The 27,626-nt window shown below is 45.9% G+C and overlaps 1 protein-coding gene across 2 annotated transcripts in view; it reads left to right on the top strand.

Annotated features, from left to right (window-relative positions):
* The first annotated feature begins 289 nt into the window (after positions 1 to 289).
* Positions 290 to 27,626, top strand: part of Klhl2 (kelch like family member 2) — a 113,450-nt gene continuing 86,113 nt past the window's right edge. The window contains exons 1-3 of one of the 2 annotated variants that reach the window (XM_050138690.1): positions 290 to 569; positions 14,284 to 14,409; positions 27,057 to 27,163. In XM_050138690.1, the coding sequence (XP_049994647.1) occupies positions 544 to 569; positions 14,284 to 14,409; positions 27,057 to 27,163 (259 nt within the window). In that variant the 5' untranslated portion in view covers positions 290 to 543. Of the gene's footprint in view, positions 570 to 14,283; positions 14,410 to 27,056; positions 27,164 to 27,626 lie in introns of those variants that run through there. The other variant, XM_050138691.1, reaches the window with a different exon arrangement.

The raw sequence follows: 27,626 nt of genomic DNA, 5'->3' as shown, positions 1-27,626 counted from the left end.
TCGGACGCACAGAGCAGGACGTGAACACGCCCGTGAATCAGAGCTAGCCGTGCCTTGGCGAGCGCCTTTCCGCACGCACGAGCCCGCCCCGCCGCCCAGCCTCCAGCCTCGGTGCCCGGTCCCTCCGGGCGCCCGCCCGCCCGCCGCCGCCTCCAGACGCCGCGGAGGAAGGGGCGGCGCCGAGGGAGGGGTCCCTCCGCCGCGGGAGGCCGCAGCGCCCGCCCGTCACGGCGTCGGCGCCGGCCGGGAGAACCCGGAAGTGGCCGAGCCGCGCGCTCGCCCGTCCCATCGCCGCCGCCGCCGCCGTCGCCGCCCCGCACACGGGGGAGCGCGGGAGCCGCGCCAGGCACAGGAGCGCGCGGGGCCGACGGGCCATGGCCGCGGGGGCCGCCGCCGCAGGTGGTGGCGCGCGGTGAGGAGCGCTGCGCCCCCTCGGGGCGGATGGAACGCGGCTGGGCGGGCGGACCGTGCCGGCGTCCGCGGCTGGAATGGTGCTGGCGGCGGCGGTCGCTGCCTGCGTTCTGAAGCCCGCGAGGAGCCACAATGGAGACGCCGCCGCTGCCTCCCGCGTGAGTGAGCGAGCGGGCGCCCGGGGCGCGCGGCGGAGGGGCTGTGCGGCTGCGGAGGGCGCGCGGCGCTGCGGAGGACACGCGGCGATCGCGGGGGGCGGCGGGCGATGGGGAGGCGCGGGGCGTGACGGGGCGCGGCGCCCGCAGTCCGGAGGGTGACCGCGGGACCAGACTGTGTCCGGCCGGGCGGGCGTGGGTAGGAGCTTCCCGGTCTCTGGGCGATTTGAACGTTCGGGATGGGGTTGTGCGTAGGGAATTGGGGGGGGCACACGACTGTGATCGCCCTGCTGAGTACCCCCCGTGTCATGCATGGGCTGCTGCTGCCCATCTCGCCCACCCTTTTTCTAGTAGGGAGCGAGGGGATGCACAGGAAACTGGAAAGTACCAGACGCCTGGAGTCTAAAATGAATGCGATCTGAGGTTGCTTGCTTCTCGGAATTTCTAATAAAATTAATATCCAAGGAGCTTTTACATCACTCCAAATGAGCTGCGGCCGTTTTAGGGCATGTGATCTCTTACCTGGCACTGCAGAAAATCTTTTATCCAGAAATCAGAGCATCTCTCGTTCCCTTGGTACCCGGGGCACGTTGATAGTGTTACCGACCTGTTAGGCACAGGTGTCTTTTTTCCTTGGTGCCCAAGTACATGCAAGATCACCTGCAGCAAAATTACTTTCTAGAAATAAGAACTGAAAAGGGGTTTTGTTTTTAAAACGCCTGTATAAAACTGGCCTGTAAATCTCCAGGAGTTTAGACGTTCCGTGTTCCCACCCCCTACCCACCTTGTCCCTTCAACCTTTATGAAGGAACAGAGTCCTTTGGATCTGACTTTTCAAACCGCAGACAAACCTCCCTCTGAAAAGAGGTATACCTTTTCATTCGATCTGATTCATGGAGCCTTATCGGTTTTCAGTGAGATTTGGCTACCTTCACTCCATCACATTTCTTCCTCGCCAGCCTCTTGTGGCTATTTGGCAGAATTCCAGCTAAAATAAGGCTATTTGGTTTGCGGTGAACATTTTTTTTTTTTTTTGGTATTTTAAATCCTTTCATGAGTCCGAATAGGATTATAAAGCCACAGTTTCTGTGGGTGCATTACAGGATTTTGAGTTTGAGTGGAACAGGTCATGGGGCTCTGAAGAGTGGGTGACAGGAGTCTTGGCTTACCCCTTCTGGGCTGGTAGAAATGATAGAAGAAGCAAGGGATCAGATGCTGACCTATGGTGGTGGCTTTGAGGCCGTGATGTGCGCTCTCACGCTCCCCAGCAGGTTGGGGAAGCCTCCTGAGCCCCCTGGGAAACATATCTGTAGATTGCTTCAGCAGCTTGAGTGTAGTGGGAGCCCATGAGGTTTCCAGCCAGGTTCAGAAGCATTGGTGGCAGAATATACTCTCTGCATATAGACATCACACTGTGATACAAATGTGTAGGTAAGTTGCTGATGGTGAGCTTGCCCTCCCCACTGGCACCTTTGTATCATTTAAACACAGTCCCTTTTCACTTTTGGAGCAGAGAGAACTGAAGGATGGAACAAGAGGATCTTAGGATGAAGGTTAAAAAAAAAAACTGTGTGTGGAAAAACAGGTCCTAGAGGGAGAAGAGGCTGAGAAAATGGTTTAAATGGGAGAAATGGAATAGATGTTCAGCTCAGGCCTTTGGTATTGATACTTCATCTGTAGTTCTGAAACTAGATAGAGGCTTGAGTGGAGGAGAAGCCTGGAGCACTGAGCCCGAGGAGCGAATCATAGAAACATTTTTCAATCACTAGAACTAAAGCTGCAGAGACTTCTTCATTGTTTAATCCATCTGATGAAAAATACAAATAGATTTTATTTTTGTTAGGTAGATCCAGAATCAAGCACCTTCTAGAACTCGCTAGCTTGCTGTTAGGTTTCTAAAGATTAGAAACAGTTTCTGGCTTCCGACCCTCCGCTTTCTTTGCCTCTATCCCATAAACTTCCTTTTGCCTTGGATTATGCTGTCTGATGGGAGAGATTGCAGGTGAGGTCTTGGCAAGGGCATTTGCTGGGTTTCCTGTCTGGAGCTGGGTGAGGATGGAGGCTCATGGAAGTCACAGGGCGCAATCAGCTTTTTATGAACACCGATTGTTAGCCTGAGGTTCAAGGCAAAGCAAGGTGTTTGACCTGGACTTAAGGGGCCTTAGATAATGTGGTGGGAAGCAGGGACTCGGAATTCTCTTTCTGTGTCTGTTTAGTAATTCATTCAATGTGCTAATTCTTGGATGCTGGTCTCTGCCTGGCACTTCTCATGGTGCTTTTCTCTGGGCTTCTGTGGAGCTAAGTCTACATTGCCCTCTGGTCCCACTCTGCTCCTTTTAGCCTGTCTTGGAGTGGTGGCAGGCATCTCTGCCTAGATCCTTATTTCCTCATTTTCATCTCTTTTCTGCCTTTTTCATTCTGCCTCCAACTTTTTCTTACCCTTTGAGGAGTCTCATTGATTGCCACTGTTATTTCATATTTCTTGTTGTCTTTTTGCATACTTGAATATGTTTGGCATTTAGGCTCTGTTTCATTGGAGGTCTATGTGGTAGTAAGACCATGGGACTTTTACCTTCTGGTCAAATCTGAAAGATGTGCAACTAAAAAATTAGGTATGAATTAGTGAGTCAGGGAATTTGGGGTAGTAAATGGAGCTCTGCAGAAGGAATTAAAACTGGACAGCCTTGACCTCTGGGGTACTTTTCATATTTTAGCCTTTACAGTTATTTGCATAAGGGGGTTTCTGATTATTAGGCTGATCGAAGACTGTGAGGTTCCGATTGTGTGAATCCCTTTCATGTCCCTGATGGAACAGTTTTCTTCCTACTCCTTCTTCCAGGCCGCCTTACTGGCCATGCAGTCTTGTTTTTATTTTCAGCCGAGTAGTGATGCCTCAGGTGCAGCCTTCCTTCTGTTCGCAGTGGGTGATTCTGCATCCCTGGAGATGCTTGTCATCGGAGGTGTTCCAGCACAGCCAGACAACTTGTTAGCCATGCTCCAAGGACTCCAGCCTGCCAAGGATGGGCTGCATCAGATCACAGGCTTCAGGTCTTTGGATTTCAGTGACCCGTTTAAAGGAAAAAGTGAAGTTGAGCATATTTTATGTTTCAAAGTAGAAGCATCTGTGGAAGAGTAATTAGCAACTGTTATCACTGATCAAAGGGGGCTATCGTAATACCATTCTCAAGTAGAAGGAGCATCTCAAAGGGATAGGACTTTAGTTGTATAGATTGAACTTGGTGGAAACTTGTTTCTTTACCCTCATTTTGTCACGGAAACAAAGTGGTTTGCTGAAGCCTGAGGTTTGTAGTGCATTGGGTATGCTGCAGGACTGCAGCTCTTTCTAAGGCCCGGGCTGGGGACTGCCAGCCTTGCAGTGTACTGGCTCACGTGCGTACATTCGAGTGCGTTGCGGTACATTCTTGTTTTCACTTCATTAGTCTTAGATATGGAAGTAGAGTATCTCTCATTTCTTGAAACATTTTTGTTACATTTTTATTTTGTGTGCTCTGTGTGTTTGTATGCGCACGTGTGTGCATGTGTATGTTCATACAGTCACATGTGATTGTGTACATGTGGAGGTCATAGGACAACCTTCGGGAGTTGGTTGTCTCCTTCTACAGTGTGGGCCCTAGGGACTGAATCCAGGCAAGGACTTTTCCCTGCTGAACTGTTTGAGTGTTTGAGTGACTCATGTCAGGTCAGGGTTTTTTTTTTTTTTAATTCACATTTATTGAATACTTAGTGTGGCTAAATTTTGGAGATTTTTCAGAAAACAACAAAACCTTTTGTCTCACAGTTGAAGCTGATAGTAAGCAAACATTTAATTGTAGGGCATGACAGAAAATAGGGGGGGGTGTAGGACATGACAGACAATAGATTGATAGGTAGATGATGGATAGATGATAGATAGATGATGGATAGAGATAGATAGATTGATAGATGATAGACAGATAGATTGATAGATAATAGATAGAGATAGATGGATTGATAGATAGATGATAGACAGATGATGGATAGCGATAGATAGATAATAGATGATGGATAGGGATAGATAGATTGATAGATAATAGATAGAAAGATGATGGATAGAGATAGACAGACAGATGATGAATACAGATAGATAGATAGATAGATAGATAGATAGATAGATAGATAGATAGATGGATGGATGTCATTCGGGTAGCTTCCGGGATGTCTTTGAAGAGGTGACCTGGTTCAGGCCGAAGGAAGGACCGTATTGGAGGTGGAGGGAAGAGCTAGCAGGAAGGCCGCCTTGCATGTCTTCCCACTGAGCTAACACCATTCCAGCCAGTGTACTTGGCATGCCGTGCACTGCACCTTCCTACATTTTGGGTTGTTGACATCTGCTCACATATTCTGACTAGTTCTTTCACAGATTCTGTCTTGAGCAGCAGCCTTTGCTTTTTATGACACCACTTGTTTTGGCCTCCTCCTTTAGTTTTTCAGTTGCTGAATGTGATTTACATAATTTCATCCTTACTTAATCTTCTCAACAATCTTATCGTGTATGTCTCCTATTATTATCTTTCTGGCCGAGGAAATGCAAGTTAAATTGCTTTTCCTAGTTTATATGTATTTGAAAAACCGTTGGTCTGATCTCTGTGTCGATCACCTTCTTTTTTCTCCCTCCTTCCCTCCCTCCCTCCCTCCCTCCCTCCCTCCCTCCCTCCCTCCCTCCCTCGCTCCCTCGCTCCCTCGCTCCCTCCCTTCTGAGACAGAATGCTGCTGGGTTTCCAGGTTGGCCTGGTCCTCCTGCCTCTGCTCCCTCAGTGCTGGAATTACAGGACGGTACCACCAGCCTTGCTCTGTGCTTTCTGCAGCTGTTCATAGGCAGCACTTCCTTCTCTTCCAAGTGGGTTCTTCTTAATCCACACTTCATCTCATCTATATTCCCATCTGTACCTTTTTGTTTGTTGTTTTGGGAGACAGGTGTCTCACCTAACATCAGTCTCACAGTGTAGCGCAGGTTGACCGAAAACACGGAGGAATCTTTTTTTCCTCAGCTTCCCGAGCACCGAGACATCTGTATCTTCTTTTAAAATGCCTTTTGTTATTTATTATTGCTATTATTATTTTTAAATCCCAACTGCAGTTTTCCTTCCCTCTCTCCTCTCCTCCCCACCTCTCCTCCTCTGTTTCTATTCAGAAAAAGGCAGGACTTCCCTGGATATCCACTAAACATGGGGCATATCAAGTTGCAGTAAGACTAGGCATCTCTCCTCATATTAAGACTCAACAAGGCAACCCAGTATAAGGATTAGGGTCCCAAAAGTGTGCAAAAGAGACAGCCATTGCTTCCACTGTTAGGAGTCCCATAAGTAGACTAAGCAACAGCTGTCACATATGTGCAGAGTGCCTACGTCCGTACCATGCAGGCTCCCTGGTTGTCAGTTCAGTCTTGGTGAGCCCCTCTGAGCCCAGGTTAGTTCTGTGGGTGGTTCTTTTGTTTTTCAATTTTAATTTTTATTTATTTATTTGTGGGACACATCTATATCCAAAGTCAACACTTATATCTATGCTTAAAGGATCTGGAATCTTGGGTGTCTGTTGGAGTGTCTACTCTTAGCTCCAGTGTAAAACACAGTGTTCACTCAGCCTTTGACTCTTCCTTCTTTCCTCATGGTCCACATCGCGTCTGTCTGCAGGAGCTGGAGAGCCTTAGGTTCCTGTGTCCGTCGAGTTCATTACTTGAAACCTTAGTCACCTTCACCTTAAAGTCACCCTCAGTCATTGGCCCCTAGATCCTTCTGTTTTTGCTCATAGCCTTTCAGCACCCTAGAGTCTTAAAACATGGCTAATCAAAGCCACATACTCAGCCAGGAGTCATTGGTCTGCCATCAGACTTTCCAGAATCATTGTATGCCTTACCCTTTGTAACATCCATCATAAGCCCGGGTCTGCAGCCCCGCCTGTTGCTCCACACAATGAATTTAGAGTTCTTGCAGGGCCCTGTTGAGCCCACCTCCTTCACAGTTTTATTTATTTAATTTGTGACTTCAGCCCCTTCTGGATCATTGTTAACTTCCTGTGGAATTTGCAGTCTTGCATATGTGTCCTGATTTGTGCCATTTCTTGGCATTTAGCGGTGACTTCCCTGTTGGATGGGAAACTGGAGCAGGGTCTTGGCTCAGCCCCGTGCATCCTGCTTTATTACAGATATACAGTGGGCATTTAGGCAGCAGTTATATGTGTGATTTACTAACAGCTATGATTATTTGTACGTTTCTAATGACTTCAAGTTGAGTGTTGCAATTAAAATGGAAGGGCCAAGAAAGTGAATAAAACCACATGGCCATATTCAATTTAGTTCCTAACATCAACGTTTATCTTCTTTATGTTTGCATTCATAGGGGCTTTATTGCTTAGACAGATCCAGAGACAAGTAGACGAGGGGTAATTACCTTCCGTATTAGTCCAGGGTTACTTGTTTTGTGTTTGACATAGTGGCATAGACGGGATTACCACTTGGTCCTCCACCTGATTCCTGTCTTTGAGTGGCTTTTCACCAACCCCCATGAAGATGCTAGAAAATTTAGCCCATCATCTGAACAGATTGCTGCTTTGAGTGATGACCATACTAGATAAAGTAGAAGAATTTACATATATATATATATATGTATATGTATGTATGTACATATACACACCCACCCACACATATGAGTGATAAAAGACATGGACATGCTTAGAAAGGCTCATTACCCTCCTTTTCTCTACTTTATCATCTCAGAAAAATTCTTCTCTAGTCGTGCTTTGTTAATTGTTTATGAGATATTCTTTAAAAGATTGATCTTGCATAAGACATGCTCTTACCCCATCCCTTTCCTGGTAATAGTCACTGTCAGGGACAAAAAGTGCCTGATTGTGCTGTGTTTGTCATGTAGGTGGGAGGGGAAGAGGAGAGCGCTGGGTTGAACTGAAGTGCAGCTTTTTACAGCACCATTGTTCTACTATCAGAGAGCAATTATGCTCCAACTTCCATCAACCTCTCAACCTCAGACATCCCATCCACCTCCCCCTGCCAGCACTTCCCCCCCCCCACTCAACAGAAGCCACACAGCCAGGCCCAGGCAGAGAAGAGAAGAGAAGAGATGTCTCCTCTGCCCCCCAGTAGGCTCAGGGCTCTAGTTTTTAACTGCTGTTCCTTAGTAAAGCTGAGCATGTCTGGCTTTTCTAGACGTTTCCTTTCCAGCTCTGGGAAATCAGAGCTTGTCCCTTCAACAATAACAGCAACAACAGCCGCAGCAACACCCACATTCGTATTCAGAGGTGGGATAGGAGGTTGTGAGGCCTTGTTCAACACTGGCAGGATAGGAGTTTTAATCTCACAAAATGTGTCATACTCAATTCTAAGGACCTACATACTGAAGATACAGCCCAGTCTTTCTTTTTGGGAGAACCCAGAGCCTCACACATCCTAAGCGGTGTTCTTCCACCCCTAAACTGTATCCTCCACTTGGTCTAAGCTCTGTGTGTTATAGGGAAGACATTCTCATTTTTTTAAAAGACACATTTATTTGGTGACTACCACAAGTTTATAGATTACAGTTTGTGCAGTGGCACAGTTAAAGTGCAGTTAAAGCTTAAATTCCATACATTTGAAGAAAAATTGCCTTTAGAACATTGCAAAAAATTCACAGCTCCACCATGAAGCAAGAGTTGAACGAGGAAAGCCTATTGCTTTCCCTGCCTCTCCGTAAGGTGATGATTATTAGGAGGCGCCATGGGGGAGCTCAGAGAGGGTTTTGTTGGGGAGTTTTATTAGCGAGTGGCGTGACAGATATTTGTGAGGACACTCATTAGATTCTAGTGTGCATTTCGAATAGCTGGTCTTGTTTTGAGCGGATCGTGGCTAATAACTTGCCAAGCCCCTGAAAGTGAGTTTGGCAGGGAGGAGCGCGAGCACCCAGGAGAAACGTTCTGAAGTCCTGGGGAACTTGAGAGCCGTACAGCACAGATGGTGACTTTGAAAACAACAGCTGCTGACGTGAACTTGGCAGAAATCTGTGAGTAGTGGTGGGTGACTCACTGCAAGCTGGGAGTCTTGCAGCTTTTGAGGTGAACAGGCAGAGGGGAGAGCAGAGATGGTGGCCACCTAGGGGCGGCCAAGTCTTTCCATCCTATGTGTGACGGTGTCTTTGGTCCCCTGTGAAATTTTGCAACTGTTATCAATCCCCATGACTTGTAGCATCATTTCTACTGGAAAGCACTAAACCTATGAACAACCCAGATTCTCTAGAGCGCTTGTTCTCAATCTGGGATGATCTGTCTGGGGTGGGAGGTTAAGTGGGTGGTAGGGTGCATTACATCACCTGTTGTTGTTTTTAAAAATCATGCCTAGCTGCTCTCACCCCTACCCCCAGAGACGCCACCATTCTGACATGCCTAGTTCTGAAAAGGGCTTGCCTGGCTCTTTATACGAGGAGGGCTGATTTGTGTAGTTTGAGAAACTGATAGGGTTTTTCTTTGTGATGTGTGTGTATGTGTGTATGTATGCATGTTTGTGTGTATATGCCTGCATATGTGTGTGGTATGTGTATGTATGTATGTCTGCATGTGCATGTGTGGTATGTGTATATATGCATGTCTGCATGTGTGTGTAGGTATGTATATGTGTGTGGTGTGTATATATCTACATGTGTGTGTATGTCTGCATGTATGTGTGGTGTGTGTATGGTGTGTGTATGTCTGCATGTATGTGTGTGTATATCTGCATGTGTGCTGCATGGGTGTGGTATGGTGTGTATGTGTGTGGTATGGTGTGTGCGTGCATGTGCCTGTGTGTGTTGATGGAGGTGGGTCTTGTATCTTATCAGTTGCTTTCATTGGTTAATAATAAAGAAACTGCCTCGGCCCTCATAGGACAGAAAATTAGGTAGGTGGAGTAAACAGAAGAGAATGCTGGGAAAAAGAAGCTTAGTCAAGAGAGTCGCCATGATTCTCCCGCTCCAGACAGACGCTGGTTAAGATCCTCCCTGGTAAGCCAGCTCGTGGGCAACACAGAATATTAGAAATGGGTTAGAACAATATGTAAGAGCTAGCCAATAAGAATCTGGATCTAGCCGGGCCAGGCAGTGTTTGAAAGAATACAGTTTCCGTGTAATTATTTCGGGCATAAGCTAGCCATGCGGGCGGCCGGGTGCCGGGGACGCAGCCCTGCCGCTCTTAATTCAACAGTGTGTATGTACAGGTCAGAGGGTGACTTATGGAGTTGGTTTTCACCCTCCACTGTGTGCGTTATGGAAATCAAACTCGGGTCCTCAGAGTTAGGCTTGGTGGCCTTTATCTGCTGAACCATCTCAGTGGTCCTCCATCCTAGTTTTTGAGACGGGGTCTCTCTTGGGAACTGGGACTTGCTGTTGCATCCTGCTAGGCTGGCTGGGTAGCAAGTTCCAGAAACTCTTTCCTCGCCTCCCCAGTGCTAGGATTACAGGTGTGTTTTGTATGCCCAGCTTTTCACGTGGGTGCTAGGGAATCAGATTTAGTCTCTATGTGTGCACAGCATAAACTCTACCCACAGTGCTTGGGTTAGAGATGTGTGAAGGGCTATTCCTGGCTTTTCGTGTGGGTCTGGGATCTACCCTCAGGTCCTCATGCTTGCACAGGTGCTTTTAACCTCTGAGCATCTCTCCAGCCCGTTTGTGATATTTCTAGTCCTCATCCTTGAAAACAAAACCAAAAAGAAAAACAACAACAAAAAACCTACTGTTCCAAATGAAATCATACAAAAGAGATTATCGGTCCTGTCTAAGTTGGTGTGCTTTTAACCCTATGCCTGGTTTTGAAATCATCACTGTCTTCAGATTCTCCAGGGTAGAGTATTTTCCTGGTGTCTGAGGATGTGGTGACTGTTAAGGAGCGGAGTGACAAAGTCACCTCAGTTACAAAGCCAGCCTGGGGGGGGTCTGTGGAGTCAGTCATTCAAGGAAGACTTGAGGATTGTCTCCTATACAGCCCAGCTGTGCACTGGAATTCAAATCCCCTTTCAGATACTTTTTTTTTTTTTTATAACAATAGGCAAGCGAGTAGCTTATTATCAAATAAGAACAGGTGTGGAGTGTAGAGTTGGAAAGAAAGGTGAAGGAACCTGAAAAAGTATCTCCTTTTGATATTTTCAAGAAGGCAGGCAGTTTCCTGGAGAAGGCTGCTTTTTGTTCAGAAGGGAAGCAGGCAAGGGTACCTGGGCACACGCAGTATAGTTTTGAGGGTAAGCTTCTGCGCACACACCCCTTGCTGCGTGTATGTCTGTACACTCTTCTCATGCGTGGTGCCCACAGACGGCAGGAAAGGGTGGTAGATCTCAACTAGAGTTACAGAAAGGGTTATGCACTGTTGTGTGGGGGCTGGGAATTGAAGTCTGGAAGAGTAGCCAGTACTCTTTAACCACTGAACCGTCCTCTCTAGCCCTAGGACCCTTTCTTAAATCATTCTGTACTCTCCCTCCCAAAGGCCATAGTTAATGGAGTGAGACTCCTCTTACCTCACCCCAGCCGTGGAATTTGCCCCTGGAGGCAGTGCCCGGTGCTCATTCATAGTTGTTTAGCCTTAAAAAAGAAATCAACAGGGGAACGTTGAATTTATGCCTGGTTTTGGTAGACAGGCCTGCTAGAAACCATGTCCTGCACTAGCGCTACTCAGGGACTAGGGAGATTGAGCAAATCATGCTGAATTTTCTAGGTTTCCTTAATGTTGAAAATCTGCTTCTTGGCTTCATATGCTGCCAGTGTATCCAGCCTGCTTTTTGGCTTTGTCCGTATAACCAGTGATTCTCAGAATTCTATCACCCTCTAAATTCAAAAAAAGAAAGAAAACAAATTACAGCACGTGCTCCTCTGTGTGTGTGTGTGTGCACATGTGCGTGTGTACAACTTTGGGAGTTGTTTCTCTCTTTCTATCATGTGGGTCCTGGAGATGGTTCTGTCTTTCTCCCATGTGGGTCCTGGGGATAAAATTTAGGTTGTCAGACTTGGCAAATGTCTCTCCATGCTCAGCCATCTCACCAGTCTTCCAGCTAGATTTTTGCTTTTCCTGTTGATTTTTGTGTCCCCACTTCAGTACCAACCTGTATGACAATCTTCCTACGTCACAAACTAGTTCCGCCTGTAACCTTCCCTGTTCCAATAATGGAAACCCAGTCCTCCATGCTCAGACTAAAGTATATTGGGGTCATTCTGACTCTTTGACACACACATCCATTCTGTCAGCAAATCTTAGCCTCTTCCTTAAACACATCGGAAGCCAGCCATTACTGCTGAACCCAAATCCGGTTCCTGTTTTCACCTTTGACCCCCGTGAACTATTGTTCTAGTTTGCTTCCTGGTGCTCTGAGGCACTCTGTCTGGAAGCAGCCTAGGGGAGGAAAGGGATTATTTCAGTTTGTATGTCCAGATAACAATGTCACCCAGAAACTAGAGTGAGAATTCATGGCAGGAACCTGAGGCAGAACCCTAGAGCAACGGTCCTTATTGGCTTGCTCTCTGGTTCTCGCCCAGTTAGCTTTCTTCTAGAGCCCTAGCCCACCCGCCTAGGGATGGTGCCACGCATGGTGGGCTGCGTCTTCCACATCATCAAGCAGTGTTTCACAGATATGGCCATGGGCCAGTCTGAGTGAGGCAGTTCTTCATGTGATGTTCCTTGGGTGACTCTAGGCTGTGTCTAGTTGATGATAAACCTAGCCAGTGCAGCTGTGCACCTAGCAGTCAGTGGCCCTTTGAGAAGGTAGGCTGAAGCCCTTGTTACACTTCTCAGCCCCAGTTGTTTACTCTGGCCGAAGGGTCAGTGGCGCATACTGTCCTTCACTGCTGATGCCTTCCTCACCTTCGGGGCCTTTGTTCAGATCTCAATTTCCCAGTTATTTTCTTCGATCACACTTGAGTACTGCAGACTCACGCTTCATTGCCATCATCCGACGCTTCCTGCTCTTGCCATCTTCCCTGGCCTTTCTCCTGTAGCACTTACACTTTGTAATATGCTACCTGCCCGCTTTTCTGATTTTGCCAGGTTATTGTGTCCCCTTCCCACAGACTGCAAGGGACAGGAATCTTTGCTTTATTCTTCGATGTACACTTAAAGTTGATTGCATAAATGAGTGCATAATATAGTGTTTTTACAAAGGAACCACCCTTTTAGAAGTAGGGCAGGAAGGGAGGAGCATGTGCTCTAAGGGATCCTTTCTCCTGTTCTTTGTGTAGTACATACACAACCATGGTTTCCAGTGGGGTTATTGTGGTACCCTCCTTTTAAAAATTTATTGATTTTATCTTTGTGTGTATGAATGTCCACTAGCATGTGTGTTTGTGCACCATATGTATATGTGGTGTCCAGAAAGGGTGTTGGAAGAAGGTGTTGGATCCCCTGGAAATGAAGTTACAGATTGTTGTGAACTGAACCCAGGTCTCCTACAAGAGCTCCTACAGGTGCTCCTAACCTCTGTGCTATCTCTCCAGCTCCAGTTTTTTGACCCCAGTTTTTTAAAACATAACTTACATTCTATGAAAAATACACAGTTCAATTATTTACAGTAAATTTTCTGAGTTATACATTTATCACTCTCAAAATTTCCTTTTTGTTCACTTAATACACAGTTCTTAACTCTCCAATTTTGTCAGTTTTTTTTTCCCCTCCACATCTTGAAAGAATAGTTCATATAACAACAACACTCATAGTTTTGGGTTTTTGAATGCTGTAAATAAAGAGCTAGAGAGTTGGCTCAGCAGGTAAGAGTGCTTGATGATTTTGTACAGGACTGGAGTTGTGTTCCTAATCCTCATATCTGGTGACTGACAACTCTCTGTAGCTCTAGCTGCAAAGGAGCCCACACCCTCTTCTTGCTTCCATGGACAATCGCCTCCAACACACACATGGACATACATAGCCTTAAAATGAAAACAAAGCTTTCCTTAAGAAGAGAACATGAACTTAAATACTCTGGTGTAGTAAGTGGTAGTGAGCAAGAGTGGCAACTCAGGTCAGGTGGGTTCTGCTATTTACTACGTCACTCAGCCTCCTCCCCGCCGCCTCAGTCTCTTCATCTGTGAAATGAGCTAATCATGATAATTGGCTAATAGAATTGTCCTGGCGATTATAAATAATGAGATCATGCTGTTATTCACAGAATCAGCCATGTCTAGAACCCAGTAAACTTTAGTTGGTGTGGTTAATCTTTCTAATGTAGGCCCAGAATACATGTGCTAAGTGCCTTTGCCGAGAGCAAATCTGAATCAGATTTTGTATCTGAAGTTTGCATGAAGTGCAGCCGTGTTTCTTTCTTAGTTTGTAAACAAACTATACATACACACATGTACACATAAATGTCATATATATATATGTAGTCATATACATATATGTGTATGACTATAGGTTGATTGTAAAGCAAGTTGATTTTCAACAGAGATCATTTTGCTGTGTTTTTGTTTGGGAAGATCTGTTAAGCCATTTCCTCTGAATCTTTCTTGTTTCTATTTGACAGATCTTTGACACCAGGGAGATAATTACCTACGTGTTTTGTAGAAACCATAGTGACCGTTCTGAATTGTGTCTTACTCTCATTTGAGGACAGCCTTCTTCTAACTGAGCAGGGGAGGGAGGGAGGCATTCAATTTGTCTTTTGTAGCTTGACAAGCCAGAACTAAATTATCCTTAATGAGATCTTTGTCTCTCTCCCCCCTCCCCTCCTTTTTTTTCCCCTCTTGTACAGATGCACAAAGCAGGGTCATCCGAAGCCTCTCGATTCAAAAGATGATAGTACCGAAAAACACTGCCCGGTGACGGTGAACCCCTGGCACATGAAGAAAGCCTTCAAAGTCATGAACGAGCTAAGAAGGTAGTGACACGCTAATGCATATGTAGCCATTAGTCTTTCATTGTGTTTTTCATTGTGTGTAGGGTGTACACCACCTCCCTCATTGTTGTTCTGATATAGGGAACAGCAAAAGCTTTTCTGCAAGATTCTTAGAGGAAGAAAGGAAATCAGGAGAGTATATGGTGGGGCTCCTCTGTCCAGTAGAGTCTGGCCATGTGTGGCTACCGGAAGTTCAAGCATTCTCTAAGAAAAAGTACACAGTGGCTTTCCAAGGAAAATATTGACATTTTTAGATTATATGTAATACTATATATTTAATATATATTATATAATATAATATTAAATTAAAATTTTTTTCTTCCTTCACTCCATTCTCTCTCTCTCTTTCTCTCTCTTTCTTTCTTTCTTTCTTTCTTTCTTTCTTTCTTTCTTTCTGTCTTTTCTTTTCTTTTTTTTTTTGGTTTTAGTGTTTTTGATAGGTCTTGTATGTTCCAGAGTGAGGATGACCTTGAACTCCTGATCCTCCATTTGCCGCCTAAGAGCTGAAAGACAGGCATGTGCTACCACCATGTCCTGCTTAATATATTTTTTTTAATACTTAAAATACCAATTGTTTGTTATAATGATAAAGCATCAGATATTGTTTATTTATTTGCTTATTTGCGTGCTCACATGTGTTTGTGTGTGTGTGTACAGGTACTTGTGTTGGGGGCACATGGAGTAGTTAGACGATAACTTATGCAAATCATTTTCTTCTGCCATTGGGTGATTTCAAGTCTTCAGCTTTGATGACAAGCACCTTCATCCTCTGAGCCTGTATATAGCGAGCCTTTGTCTCACCAGCCAGCTTCCAAATCACTTACTATTAATTATGAAACCTTGGCCAATAGCTGAGGCTTTCTTCTAACTAGCTCTTGTAACTGAAATCCACCCATTTCTCTTAATTTACTTTCTGCCTCATGGCTTTATTACCTTTACTCTGTCCATGTTGCATTCCTGTTTCCTTGTGCCTGGAAATTCTGCCTAGCTACTGGCCTTTAAGCTTTTTATTAAACCCAATCAGAGTGACACATCTTCACAGTGTACAGAAAGATTATTCCGTACATGTGGACATAGGGATTTAAATGGAAGACTTATTGAAATCAATCTTGTTTCTTTTTACCTTTTTATTTTATTTTTTTAAATATTTATTTATATATTATGTATACAATATTCTGTCTGTGTGTATGTCTGCAGGCCAGAAGAGGGCACCAGACCTCATTACAGATGGTTGTGAGCCACCATGTGGTTGCTGGGAATTGAACTCAGGACCTTTGGAAGAGCAGGCAATGCTCTTAACCTCTGAGCCATCTCTCCAGCCCCCTCTTTTTGCCTTTTTAATATGACTACTAGAAAATAGTCACTTGCATTGTGTTTCCATTCATTGATTCTGTTGACAGGCTTCCAATTCCGGCCGTATAGAATGTGGAAAGATGCTTTAGACAGGGAAATATGGAACTTGCCTTGGTGATGGTAGTTGTGGTTGTCCAAGTGCCTGCCAGTTGCTAAGGTGGTTCTCATATATGATAAGGGTCGTGGCCACACACTGGGCCATCTTGCTGCACACCTGAAGTCCTTGCACTCCACAGTCTGAGGCTGGAGGATCTCATGGTTAAGCCAGTATAGCCTATATAAAGAGATCTGATTAAAGCAGAAACAAAAACCTTTGATGAGAAGGGTGACGTTAAAAGCTGAATAAATTGGAGCTAGACAGATTACTCAGCAGTTAAAAGCACTTGCTCTAGGAGAGGACCCCAGGTTTGGCTCCCTGCACTTACAGATTTGAACAGTCTATAACTTCAGTTCCTGAGGATCAATGCCGTCTTTGGACCTCTTCAGGCAGCAGACATGCTGTAGTGCATACGTGTACACTCAGGCAAAACAATCACACGTAAATCAAATAAATAAATCTGAAAACAAATGAGAAAGACCGGCTTTTAACAGGACCACTCTTCACCTCCCCACCGTCACCTCCCACTCCTGAAGGCACAGTGGCCTTGGTCTCTGGTTGTCCTGGACCTGATTCACCACACTGTGGGAACATAGCACCTTCTGCTCCTTCCCCTGAGGCAAATGACCACATTCCAGGCCAAACTGTGTCTTTGCTTTATCCTAGGATTGTTTTGCTCTGGCCATCCCTGACCTCTTGCCTGTGGGACAACTGTGAAATACGATCTACTTGTTCATCCTGTTGTGTTAGTTCAGGAGCTAAGGTGATCTGCAAACCTAGGAGAGCTCTGTGTAGTTGCTCTGGCTGCTGGTCTGTAAACAGGCCTTGCTCTACTGACGTCACCAACCAGTGGGATTTTTATAATGAACTGCATTGCTGGGGAGATGGCTTAGTGGGTGAAGCGCTGGCTTTGCAAGAATGAGGCCCTGTATTTGGATCCTCAGAACCCACAGCAGTGGCCTGGAGCATTAGCATTAAATACTTCAGAGGCAGACAGGAGGATCCCTAGGGCTCATGGCTCATGGGTTCAGCCAATCAGCGAGCTTCATAGAGAGATCCAGTCTCAAAGGATAAGCCAAGAGTGATTGAGGAAGAGGCTTGATGTTGACCTTTGGCCTCCACACGTTTGCCGTCTGCACAGTATGCCCATGTGTTAACACCCATGCATACATACTCTGACACAGAAGAATGAGCTGCCCAGCTAGGAAAGGGATAAACTGTGGATAAGGTAAATCCAGGCTTTTATTCTGAAGAATTCTGTAGGAAAGGCTAGGAAGCAAAAGGGCAGACTTGTGTTGTGTGGGTGCCCTGGAACCTTTAAAAAATGTCATTCTTGTGTAGTGTGATACTGAAGGCCTGTAATCCCCACACTGGGGAGGCAGAGGCAGGAGGATCTCTGTCTACATAGTGAATTCTAAGGCTACAGGGTGAGACTCAGTCTCTTAAAAAAAAAAGATCTTTATTTCTTCTCTTTTGTAGCCAATTTGTATAATTCTTTCAAAAATACTAAAAGGAAACTTGATGAAGCTCTCTATTGTATAGCTGAAAGTCACTAATTACTTCCTGTCCTTGCATCAGCTTCCTGTTGCCCGCAATGGGTCACCCAGGGTGGTTTCCTGACTTCTGGGAAGGGAGAACTTCCCTGTTCTCAAAGGTCTGCTTAGGCTCCATTGACCTTCAGCCCTGTGGCTCTGGCCTCACTGTGGGAGGGAGATCAAAGCTTTGCATGAGGGATCGCTTTTGTGAATGTCTGGCTGGTGGGAGGAAAGTCACTAGCACGGATCACTTGCGTAAGGCATGGTGGCACAAGTCTATCCCCAGCTAGAGGTAGGAGGACAGGAGCTCCGTGAGAGAGGTTTAACTAAAGACAGACAGCGCACCTGATGTGGGTGGTACCGGCCATGGACTGTGGTCTTGGAGAAAGTCATCTGAATGCTGTTATCCTGTCTCTCTGCCTCCTCAACTGCCAGGGCGTGAATAAAGCCCCTGCCACCATGCCATCTGCAACATGATGGACTGTACCCTCAAGCTACTTCCCAACTAAATCTTTTCTCCCCTGAGTCCCAGGATTCACATGGAGGGCCAGAGTCTTTTGTGGCTTGGCTAATTGCACTGCTGGGAAAGGGGTGGAGCTAGATAAGGTGAGTTAAGGCTGGGTGTTGATACTGGAGACCAGGGTGAGGAGTTGGAGGAGGACAGAATCCTGGTAGACCACAAGAGTGGGTTTTTGGACCAAATCTTCTGGGCAGTGTTATTATTCACTGACGATTTCTGAGAAACCAAGGTAAGATCCAGGATTTGGGAGGGACAAGCTGTCAGAGCGCTCAGAGGCCTGCTCTCTACAGCACTTGAGCTTCACTTTTTCCAGGTGCAAGTAGAGGGGTGTTGGTTTAAAACACGAGTGTGGACAAAATCAAGCAGCGGGTGCTTACACGTTGTTTACTGTGTGCTGCACATGGGTGGATGTAGGTGGAGACAAAGAAGCAGAGGATGCTGCTGGTACCTTTTTTTTTCATTTTTAGGCAGAGTCTCACTTTATAGCCTTGGCTGGTCCAGAACTTACTATGTAGATCAGGCTGGCCTCTTCCTTAACAGAGGTGCCCTTGCCTTTGCCGCACAACTACTAGCTGGGATCAAAGGGCTTTGTTACCTGCTCTTCTTTCCTTCCTTCCTTCCTTCCTTCCTTCCTTCCTTCCTTCCTTCCTTCCTTCCTTCCTTCCTTCCTTCCTTTCTCTTTCTCCCATGAGACTGTTCTTCTGTATCCCTGGTCTCCTTGAACTCACTATGCAGCTAAGGATGGCTAACTCCTCCTCATCCTCCCGCCTGTACCTTCCAAGTACTCGAGCCACAGGCGTGAACTCCATATCCAGTTTAGAACTTCTGTTGGGAAATTTAGACTACCAACTTTTTAGAGATTAAAGAACTGTAACAAGGCCGGGCGGTGGTGGCACATGCCTTTAATCCCAGTACCTGGGAGGCAGAGGCAGTCAGATTTCTGTGAGTTCGAGTCCAGCCTGGTGTACAAGAGTTAGTTCCAGGACAGGCTCCCAAGCTACAGAGAAACCCTGTCTTGGTTAAAAAAAAAAAAAGAAAAAGAAAAAGAAAAGATAATTGTAACAAAAGGACAGCATCTTTAAAAGAAATGAAAGAAACATAGTTTATTTCTAGGATATATAATTCTACCTGAGCTTACAAAATTTGTAGTGATTGTTACTGGAGTGTGGGAGGTGGGCTGGCAGTCTCTTAGCTTTATTTAGAAGGAATATAATTTTGACCATCAAATGATATTTAGGGGTGGAAAGTATTCTGTAAGGATAACCTGTGATTTGCCTCTGTGTCTCACATTGTCTCTGCATACTTAGTTATTCACCAGTAGTGCCGTTTCTATGTTGTAGAACAAGAACAGAACGCTGGCGTCTCTTAAAGGAGTGATTGTCATTCTCCTCCCCCACTGGACCCCAGGACTGACACAGCATGAAGGCAGCCTCCTCCTAGGATTCTCAGATCAGTGTTATAGTTGAACTGTGACAATTCCTGTGTGGTTGTTTATACTTTGTTACTGAGAAGCCAAGGCAAGAGGATAGAACAGTGAAGTCCAGCAAGGCTGCCATGGTGTTCATTGCTTTCTGTCCGTATTTTTAATGAGATTTTAGAGAAATCACATAGGCTGTGACTATTTCTGTTCTAGTATTGTTTTTATACAGTAGGATGTTCTCAGGACCTTTTTTTTGTTGTTGTTGTTCTGTGCACTACAGTGGAATATAAGGTCTTTCTTGAAGGGCAGAACAGTCAGAAAGCCCCTTGGTTCTTCCAGATGTATTTATGTAAGAAAGATTAAGAGACATCCTGGAGTACAGGCAGAATTAACCAGCAGTATTCTGTGGGGTCTCGTAAGCACTGGTGGTTGATTTCTTTTTAATGGGCTTTATTGAGCAGGGAGAGGATCTTTAAACTCTTCTAGGATGTGAAGAATGGACAGTTGAACATGGCTTCTCCAAGACAGCCTTCTTTCTGCCCTCCCTCTTTCTGGGGTGCTGGAAACCCACGAGGCATGAATTACCTACCACACTGCCTGAATTTGCATTTGGTAGCCAGAAGTCAGACACTCTTATCTCACCTCCTTTTGTTTAGAGCTTCTCTTGCCCCATCTCTCCAGCCCACAGCCCACATAGATTTATTTGTTTTATGTGTGTGTATGTGCACCTGCTTGAGTTTATGTGCACTACATGCATGGAGTTGCCTGCGGATGCCAGAAGAGGGCGTTAGATCTCTGGAACTGAAGTTGCCGACAGTTGGGAGTGCTTGATGTGGGTGGGTGTTTGGGACAGAACAGCAGTAAGCCACTAGGCGCTCTTAACTGCTGAGCCATCTTTCTAGCACCCCACTCCCCTTTAGAGACAGGGTTTTGCTGTGACCAGGCTGGCCTGTAAGTGTTTAGTTGTTGAAACCGTGCTGCTCCGGCCTCAGTTTCCTGAGCTCTGGGTTTACCGGGCTGAAGTGCCATCTGTATTTCACCATGTTGTAAAAAACATGCTTGTAGCAAGGTGTCCTGTGTGTGTGTGTGCAGGCTCTCCCCTGTAGCGAGTCACTCCCTCACACTCCAGACTCTGCCCTCTCTCCCAGCTTTGCTGCCCACCCCCCCAAACCCCGCAGTTGCCTCTGCTCCTCACCTTTCCCATGCTTTTCTTTCCCCAGTATTTCCTTCCATTCTATTCAGAAATAAATTGTCTTCTACTTAAGAGTGGACAAGTGTTTTTGCAAGTCCCCGAATCTGAAGACATCCCTTCCCTGCAGACACAGAGTTCATGCTTCCCCATGGGGTCTCATTGTGGCTGTGCTAATTTTTCACTGTCTGAAGTCTACCTGAAAGGAATGATAGATTCTTTATTCTGGGACCCATTACTAGTTTCAAGCAGTCTCTAAATCGTTGGCTGTGACTGGCTCTCCTCTGAGTTCCCCACGGACTGTTGCCTCCTGCTGTGTGTTTGAAAGTCTCTGGAGGTGTAAATCGAGGGGGTGGGGAGGGGGTGAGGGGCCTCAGAGCTTTTAGCACACTGCCAGTCCCTGTGTTTTTCTTAAGTTTAGCTGCCACAGAAATTCACAGATGTCACCTGCCAGCATGGCTCTAAGAAAAAAGGGGAAGATAATGGTGACATGTATTGCACATGCTTGCCTGTTCTTTGAGAACACTGACATTTTAGCCAGAGTGTATCTGTCTTGTCTAGTAATGGACATTGTCGGTTTTAGATTTAGTTACATCTGACTAATTGAAATCACTGGGGACTCTGACCAGGGTCTCATTGTGGCTGTGCTAATTTTTCACTGTCTGAAGTCTACCTGAATGGAATGATAGATTCTGTGTTCTGGGACCCATTACTGTGACTGGCTTTCCTCTAAATCCCTGGTGGACTGTTGCATTGACTGTAACCGGCTTTCCTCTGAGTCCCTGGTGAACTGTCACATTGGCTGTAACCGGTTTTCCTCTTCACATTGGCTGTGACCAACTTTCCTCTTATGTCCCCTGGTGGACTGTCGCATTGGCTGTGACCAGCTTTCCTCTAAGTCCCCTGGTGGAACTTGAGGCCGGGGAAATAGTTCAGTCAGTTAAGTGCCAAGGATAGGAGTCTGACCCCGTAGCCCATATGAAAAGCCAGCGTCGTATGTGCTTGTAATCATAGTGCTTGGGTCGTACAGACACGTGGGTCTCTGGGGCTCACTGACTAGCCAGCCTGATCGACTTGGTGAGCTGCAGGCTAGTGAGAGATCCCGTCTTTCAGAACAAATGTGGATTGCACCAGAATGACACTTAAGGCTGCCCTCTGGCCTGTATGCATACAAATGAACACACAGACAGACACACACACACTCACATACACTGATGCAGAGTGTGCACAACTGCAGCCCCACATGCAGGCATAAACAGCAAACAGCTCACTTCCCTACTTTGCTTCCCTAGTGCCCTGTAGCCAGGGCCATGTCCTGAGCAGGAACTCACCCTGTCCACTGGCTGCTTCCCGTCCTGACCAGTTTTTCTCTTGTGCTCTTGTTTCTCAGACACCTGACACTGCTCTCTGGTGCGGAAGCTCCGCAGATTTTGGGGGGCATGAACTCTGACAGCTTTTTTCAGCAGCCTAGCATCTCAGGGTCTCTCTACCTTGTTCCCTGTGGCAGGAGGTGCCTCCAGACTTTCCCTGGCACCTGAGAGAGAAGGGACAGACTCTTGTCTTTTTCTGCTGCCCCTGCGTCCAGTCACAAGTAAGTTTTTTCCTATGACAACTAATTATTTTTGATATCCCCCTTTGGATGGTATTTTAAGCTACACTGCATTTTAAAGGCAGTGATAGGTTTTCTGCCCTTAGGACTTAATCCATTTTATAGCACAACACCAAACGATGTTTTAATATACTCAGGCAGCTTTCATCATTTTCAAAGTTTTTCTTTTTTTTTCCTAAGAAAGACCAATGTTTTTGATATTGTTTCATTTAGAACAGTGGTTCTGAACATTCTTCTCTGACCCTTTAAACAGTTCTTCATGGTATGGTGACCACAACCATAAAACTGTTTTCATTGCAACCTCATAACTGTAATTTTGCTACTGTTATGAATCATAATGTAAATACCTCATATTCAACCCCTATGTGGTGGTGACCCTCAGGTTGAGAACCACTGATTTAGAAGATTACGTCCCCCGCCCAGTGTTCTTTGCATTTTATATAAGATCTGGAATCTCCGTAGTCTCTCTCTGGGTTTGACTTGTTCTCTGAAGTGTTTTCCTAGTTGGGTTTGGTCTCTTTTTTCCTAGATACTACAGGCTTTCTCTCTGGTACAATCTGTTTTTGTGTCTTTGTATCTTACATTTTGAGGCAAGATCTGGCTGTATTGGCCTTTCACTGACCTTGAAATCCCCCTGCGTCCACCCAGGTGCTGGTGTCACAGGTATGAGTCACCCTGCAGGCACTCCTGGGTTTATTTTTTTTAAATCATGATCTGTTTCCTTGGGTGCCTCTCCACTCACCTGTAAAGTCCTTGCTGTCTTGACATTGTCTTTCTTGTGGTAAGCTGACAGCCCGTGTATCTAGTAGGCACCCCTGGAATGCCTGAGGGATGAATGGGTGCGGTTTATGGTCAATAACAACTTTATTTCATTATTTTGAAGTCCTTTTCTATCTGCAGTCCATTTTCTTATTAGATTTCAAATAATGGGAACATAAGCCTGGAAGTCGAAAAGACAGAGCTTGATCTACTAAAAATGTCTTATTTTTATTGCCAGACTTTCCCTTCTCAGTTCTCCCCACATCCAAGCCATCTGGCCTGAAAGAAAGCACCTTTAGGAAGAGGCGAGGGTGCAGGACTGTGGAGATGGGTGGCTCAGCATTAAGAGTGTTTGCAGGCCTTACAGAAGAGCTCCTTGGGTTCTGCGCCCACACAGGCGGTCATAGCTGCTCTGACTCCGGGTTCTGACACCTTCTGGCCTCTTGGGCACCTGCACATCCATGGCACATACTCACACAGATATGTATACACACACAAGTACACATACCCACAGGAGGTATATATTCTCACGGACAGAGACACACATGCGCACATGGGGCGTGCTCTCGGACACATGCACACACACGAGGTATATACGTACATGCACATACATAACACAGAGAGTGGAAATGAAGAAAAGAGGCCGAGGCGGTGAGCTGTGAACGCTGGTGTCCAGTTAGGGCACACTCAGCAGTACTGACAAAAGTTTGGTCAGGTCTTTGTTTTAAAATATGTTATTGCATGCTGGGCGATGGTGGCGCACGCCTTTAATCCCAGCACTCGGGAGGCAGAGGCAGGTGGATCTCTGTGAGTTTGAGCCCAGCCTGGTCTACAGAGCTAGTGCCAGGACAGGCTCCAAAGCCACAAAGAAACCCTGTCTTGAAAAACCAAAAAAAAAATATGTTATTGCTTGACACAAAAGGACAAAAAAAAAAAAATAGGTCTAAAGGCAAATGTATCCAAGATTTCTAACGAGGCCCTCAGCCTTCCCGCAACCTCACCCTGGGTGTGCCTGTGTAATATTTTGTTAATGTTTTAGCCTTATTAGTTAACTGACATCAGCTAATAAGGCAGTGAGGCCAAGCTCATTATGTAGCAACCAGCAGGTGCTATGCTAGGAGGTTTGGATCAATGAGTAATTGTAATTGAAGCCGAGCGTAATTAATTTTGTGGTTTTTGAGGTATTCCAGTGTAATGCTACTTAAGATCCATCTGTAAATGAGCTCCGTAGGAGGAATTGCTGACACAAGGCAAACAAGATGCCCTTGGCCTGCATTTGACTGGAGTCCAGATTCCCTGCTCACTACAGAAAAGCCAGGTTGGCCCCATTATGATGAGACCCTGTCACCTGCTGACCCTCCAACTCCCCCACTTATATCCATCCTTCTGTCCACTGTCTTTGGGCCACAGGTCCCCCCTGTCCCTTGCCGAGGGTCATCTTTCCACCAGGCAGAATGTTGTTATGTTGGGATTGTCTTGCTCCTTCCTGATGGAGCTGACTCTTGTTTGGTTACTTACAGGTAGCCTCATTATGTTGCGCAAGAGGCTTGTCTGAAGCTTGACATCCTCCTGCCTCAGCTTCCTGAGTGTTGGGGTTCCAGGTGTAAGCTACCCTGCCCAGCGTCCCCTGGTAGTGTTTTCCACTGTCGGTCAAGCCCGTGCTTTTGCTGGGAGCCTGAAGGTCAGAGATTTTCCCGAAGTGCTTTGCTGAGTTAGTGGATAAACTTTATTTACTTTCCTTGTAAATATTTGTAGAGACGGTCCAGTTGAGCCTTTTATCAACAGTATGTAACACTTCATAACTTCTTGACAAGATGTGGTAAAGTACACCTGTAACCCTAGCAGGAAGCCAAAGCAGGGTCATTAAGAGTTCAGGGTCTGCCTGGGCGTTGTAGAGATTTTGGTTCCAGCCTGGGCTACATAAAAGTTCAAGACCAGTTGATTTTGTTCAAGCTTTAAGAAATCTTGTAAGTACCCTACTTAGGTGGTTGTATGGTTGAAAGAAGGTGCTGGGCTCAGCCTCTCTGGGTTTGAATAATGATAGCAGTTCCGAGGGAGTGGGGGTGAGGCTGTAGACAGGTTAGCCTGTGTGTGCCTGGGGCTGAGGCTAGACCCCTGTTCTCATACATGCTATGTAGTTTGGGGGAGGGGGAGCTGTAGACAGGTTAGCCTGTGTGTGCCTGGAGCTGAGGCTAGACCCCTAGTTCTCATACATACTATGTAGTTTGGGGGAGGGGGAGCTGTAGACAGGTTAGCCTGTGTGTGCCTGGGGCTGAGGCTAGACCCCTGGTTCTCATACACGCTATGTAGTTTGGGCGGGGGAAGGGGAGCTGTAGACAGGTTAGCCTGTGTGTGCCTGGGGCTGAGGCTAGACCCCTAGTTCTCATACATGCTATGTAGTTCGGGGGAGGGGGAGCTGTAGACAGGTTACCTGTGTGTGCCTGGGGCTGAGGCTAGACCCCTAGTTCTCATACATACTGTGTAGCACTTTATCACTGTTCACTTTTAACGCTGGTTTCCTCAGCTGTACATTTTGGGGGAATCTATATGGTAACTACCTCACTGTATGAAATGGACTATGCAGGGAAGGTGTTTATGCCTCTTTTCATGTTGGTTTACCTGTGAGCCCTGGCATTCAGAATACAGAGGTTTTAAACCTCTGTGCTGGTGGTAGACTTGGCTGGCCATTGTCTGCCTAATCCAGAGGAATTCCAAATGAGTGCCATTAATGGTTCTAATAGCAGACCTTCCCGATGCCTCATTCGGTGTCTGTGAGACCTTAGGTCAGAGCCACCCACAAGCCACCCTTCCGTCTAAATGGCACAGCAGGCTCATCAAGAATGCGGCCATGGAACGCTGTCATATTTGGAGCTGGGTTGCTCCTTTTTTCTCCTAGTTTCTCCTATGCTAAGGAGAGAACTTGACAGCAGACTTCTCAAAAAGTTTTGGTGTGAGCCCCGCAGAAGCCTGTTCATAAGCAAGTGAAAAACTGCCAAGATTTGCTCATGCGCCTGAGAACGCGCTGCTTGTGAGGCGACAGGTAATTAACAGTAGGCTCCCCTTGAAGGAAAGAGGGAGCGGCATTGAGAGTGAAGTGTAAGCTGTGTACTTCAGACACAGGTTCAGTGCTCACGTGTTCGTGGATAGGATGTGTGTGTGTACCACATCTATTCCCGTCTTTCACACCATGAGCGCCAACAAGGTGCGTTTGGGCTTCAAATCCTTCCTGCTGGTTTTGTCAGTAGCTTTTGTTTGTTTGCCTTTTTATTTGGTTTTGTTTTATGTGGTTTGTGTGTGTGTGTTTTCCCTGACACAGGGTTTCTCTATGTAACAGCACTCACTGGCAGTTTTAGAACTTGCTTTGTAGACCAGGCTGGCCTCGAACTCAGAGATCTGCCTGCCTTTCTCTCTTGAGTGCTGGACTTATAGGTGTGCGCCACCACTGCCCAGTTTAGTAACATTTTTAGTTACCCAGAGAGTGTAGTATCGCGTAAGCACCAAAACAACACTCACCACACATTCTAAAGTGAACTAGGGTGGCTGTTTCAGAAGTGTAATTTTGATAGCTGATGAATTTGTTTTAAGATTACATACTGCTTTTCAGTCTTATTACTAATAATACAGTTTGGCCTTGGGGACTAATACTCCGTACCTTGGTAAAATGGTCCAGGTTAAACTTTGCATGCCCAAATGCTTTCTGAGCAGCCATTGTAACTGAACATAATTTCATCTTTGTATGGGGACCCAAGGGTCAGGTCCAGTATCTTTTTTAGCTTGGCAGGCAGGAGGGGCCTATTTCTCCAGTTGCCTCGGCTTCCTTATGCCTCACCAGCGTGTTCTTACTGAGCTGTGTCTGCTCCAGAGAGCCTTGTCGCTCTTCCTCCCCAGCTCCCTGCAGGGTGGGAGATCGCAGTCAAGTTTGGACAGGTCTGTGTGACAAGGGCAGGCCTGGCAGAGTGGACCTTTATTCAGTATATTGCTTTCTGTGTCCGTATGTTTATGGATTCTGTTGGGAGGGAAGGGATCTTCTTAAAGTAAACAGACCTAAAAGTTTTTTTTTTTTTTTTTACAGCAACAGCTTTATATAGGATATTGAATAATTTTATTATTGGAGGCATTTACATTTTCTTTTTCTCCCCGGGAACAGTCAGAATTTGCTGTGTGATGTCACGATTGTGGCAGAAGACATGGAAATCCCCGCTCATAGAGTGGTGCTGGCGGCCTGTAGCCCTTACTTCCACGCCATGTTTACAGGTATGAGACGGTTCAGACCTGGGGCTTTTCCAACCTTACTTTTCTTTTCAGCACTTTGGTTTTACGAAATGAAGAATTATAAAGGAAGGGCCTCCATCTGTTGCGAATCTATTCACCTTTACATTGTAAACACACATGGACCTACTGCGCTTAGTTGGGTGTGCCGGACCTTGCCACTTCAAGTTTACATCGCATATATTCCCACAGTTTGCCTTCCTGCCATTTACAGCAACATTTTGGGGCCCTTGAGTTATTTTTGGTTGGTTTATTTTGTATATGTAAAAGGAAAGGCATTTTTATTATTTTGTATTTTTTTCCAAATGGCTTTCCTATTTGCTTTATCCAGTATTTATAGTGTCTTAAGATCTCTTATTTTGGAAATCTGAAATAAAGGCTAGTGTGTCCATAAGCTTTGGCTTTGGCATGGATAAAAACGTATAGAGAGCTGTTAGCTCTTTTGGAA

Source organism: Alexandromys fortis, unplaced genomic scaffold (assembly GCF_014885135.2).
Source record: "Alexandromys fortis isolate MF-2015 unplaced genomic scaffold, M_Fortis_MF-2015_v1.1 scaffold_11, whole genome shotgun sequence".
Lineage (NCBI taxonomy): Eukaryota > Metazoa > Chordata > Mammalia > Rodentia > Cricetidae > Alexandromys > Alexandromys fortis.
This window is presented reverse-complemented; position numbering and strand designations above follow the sequence as displayed.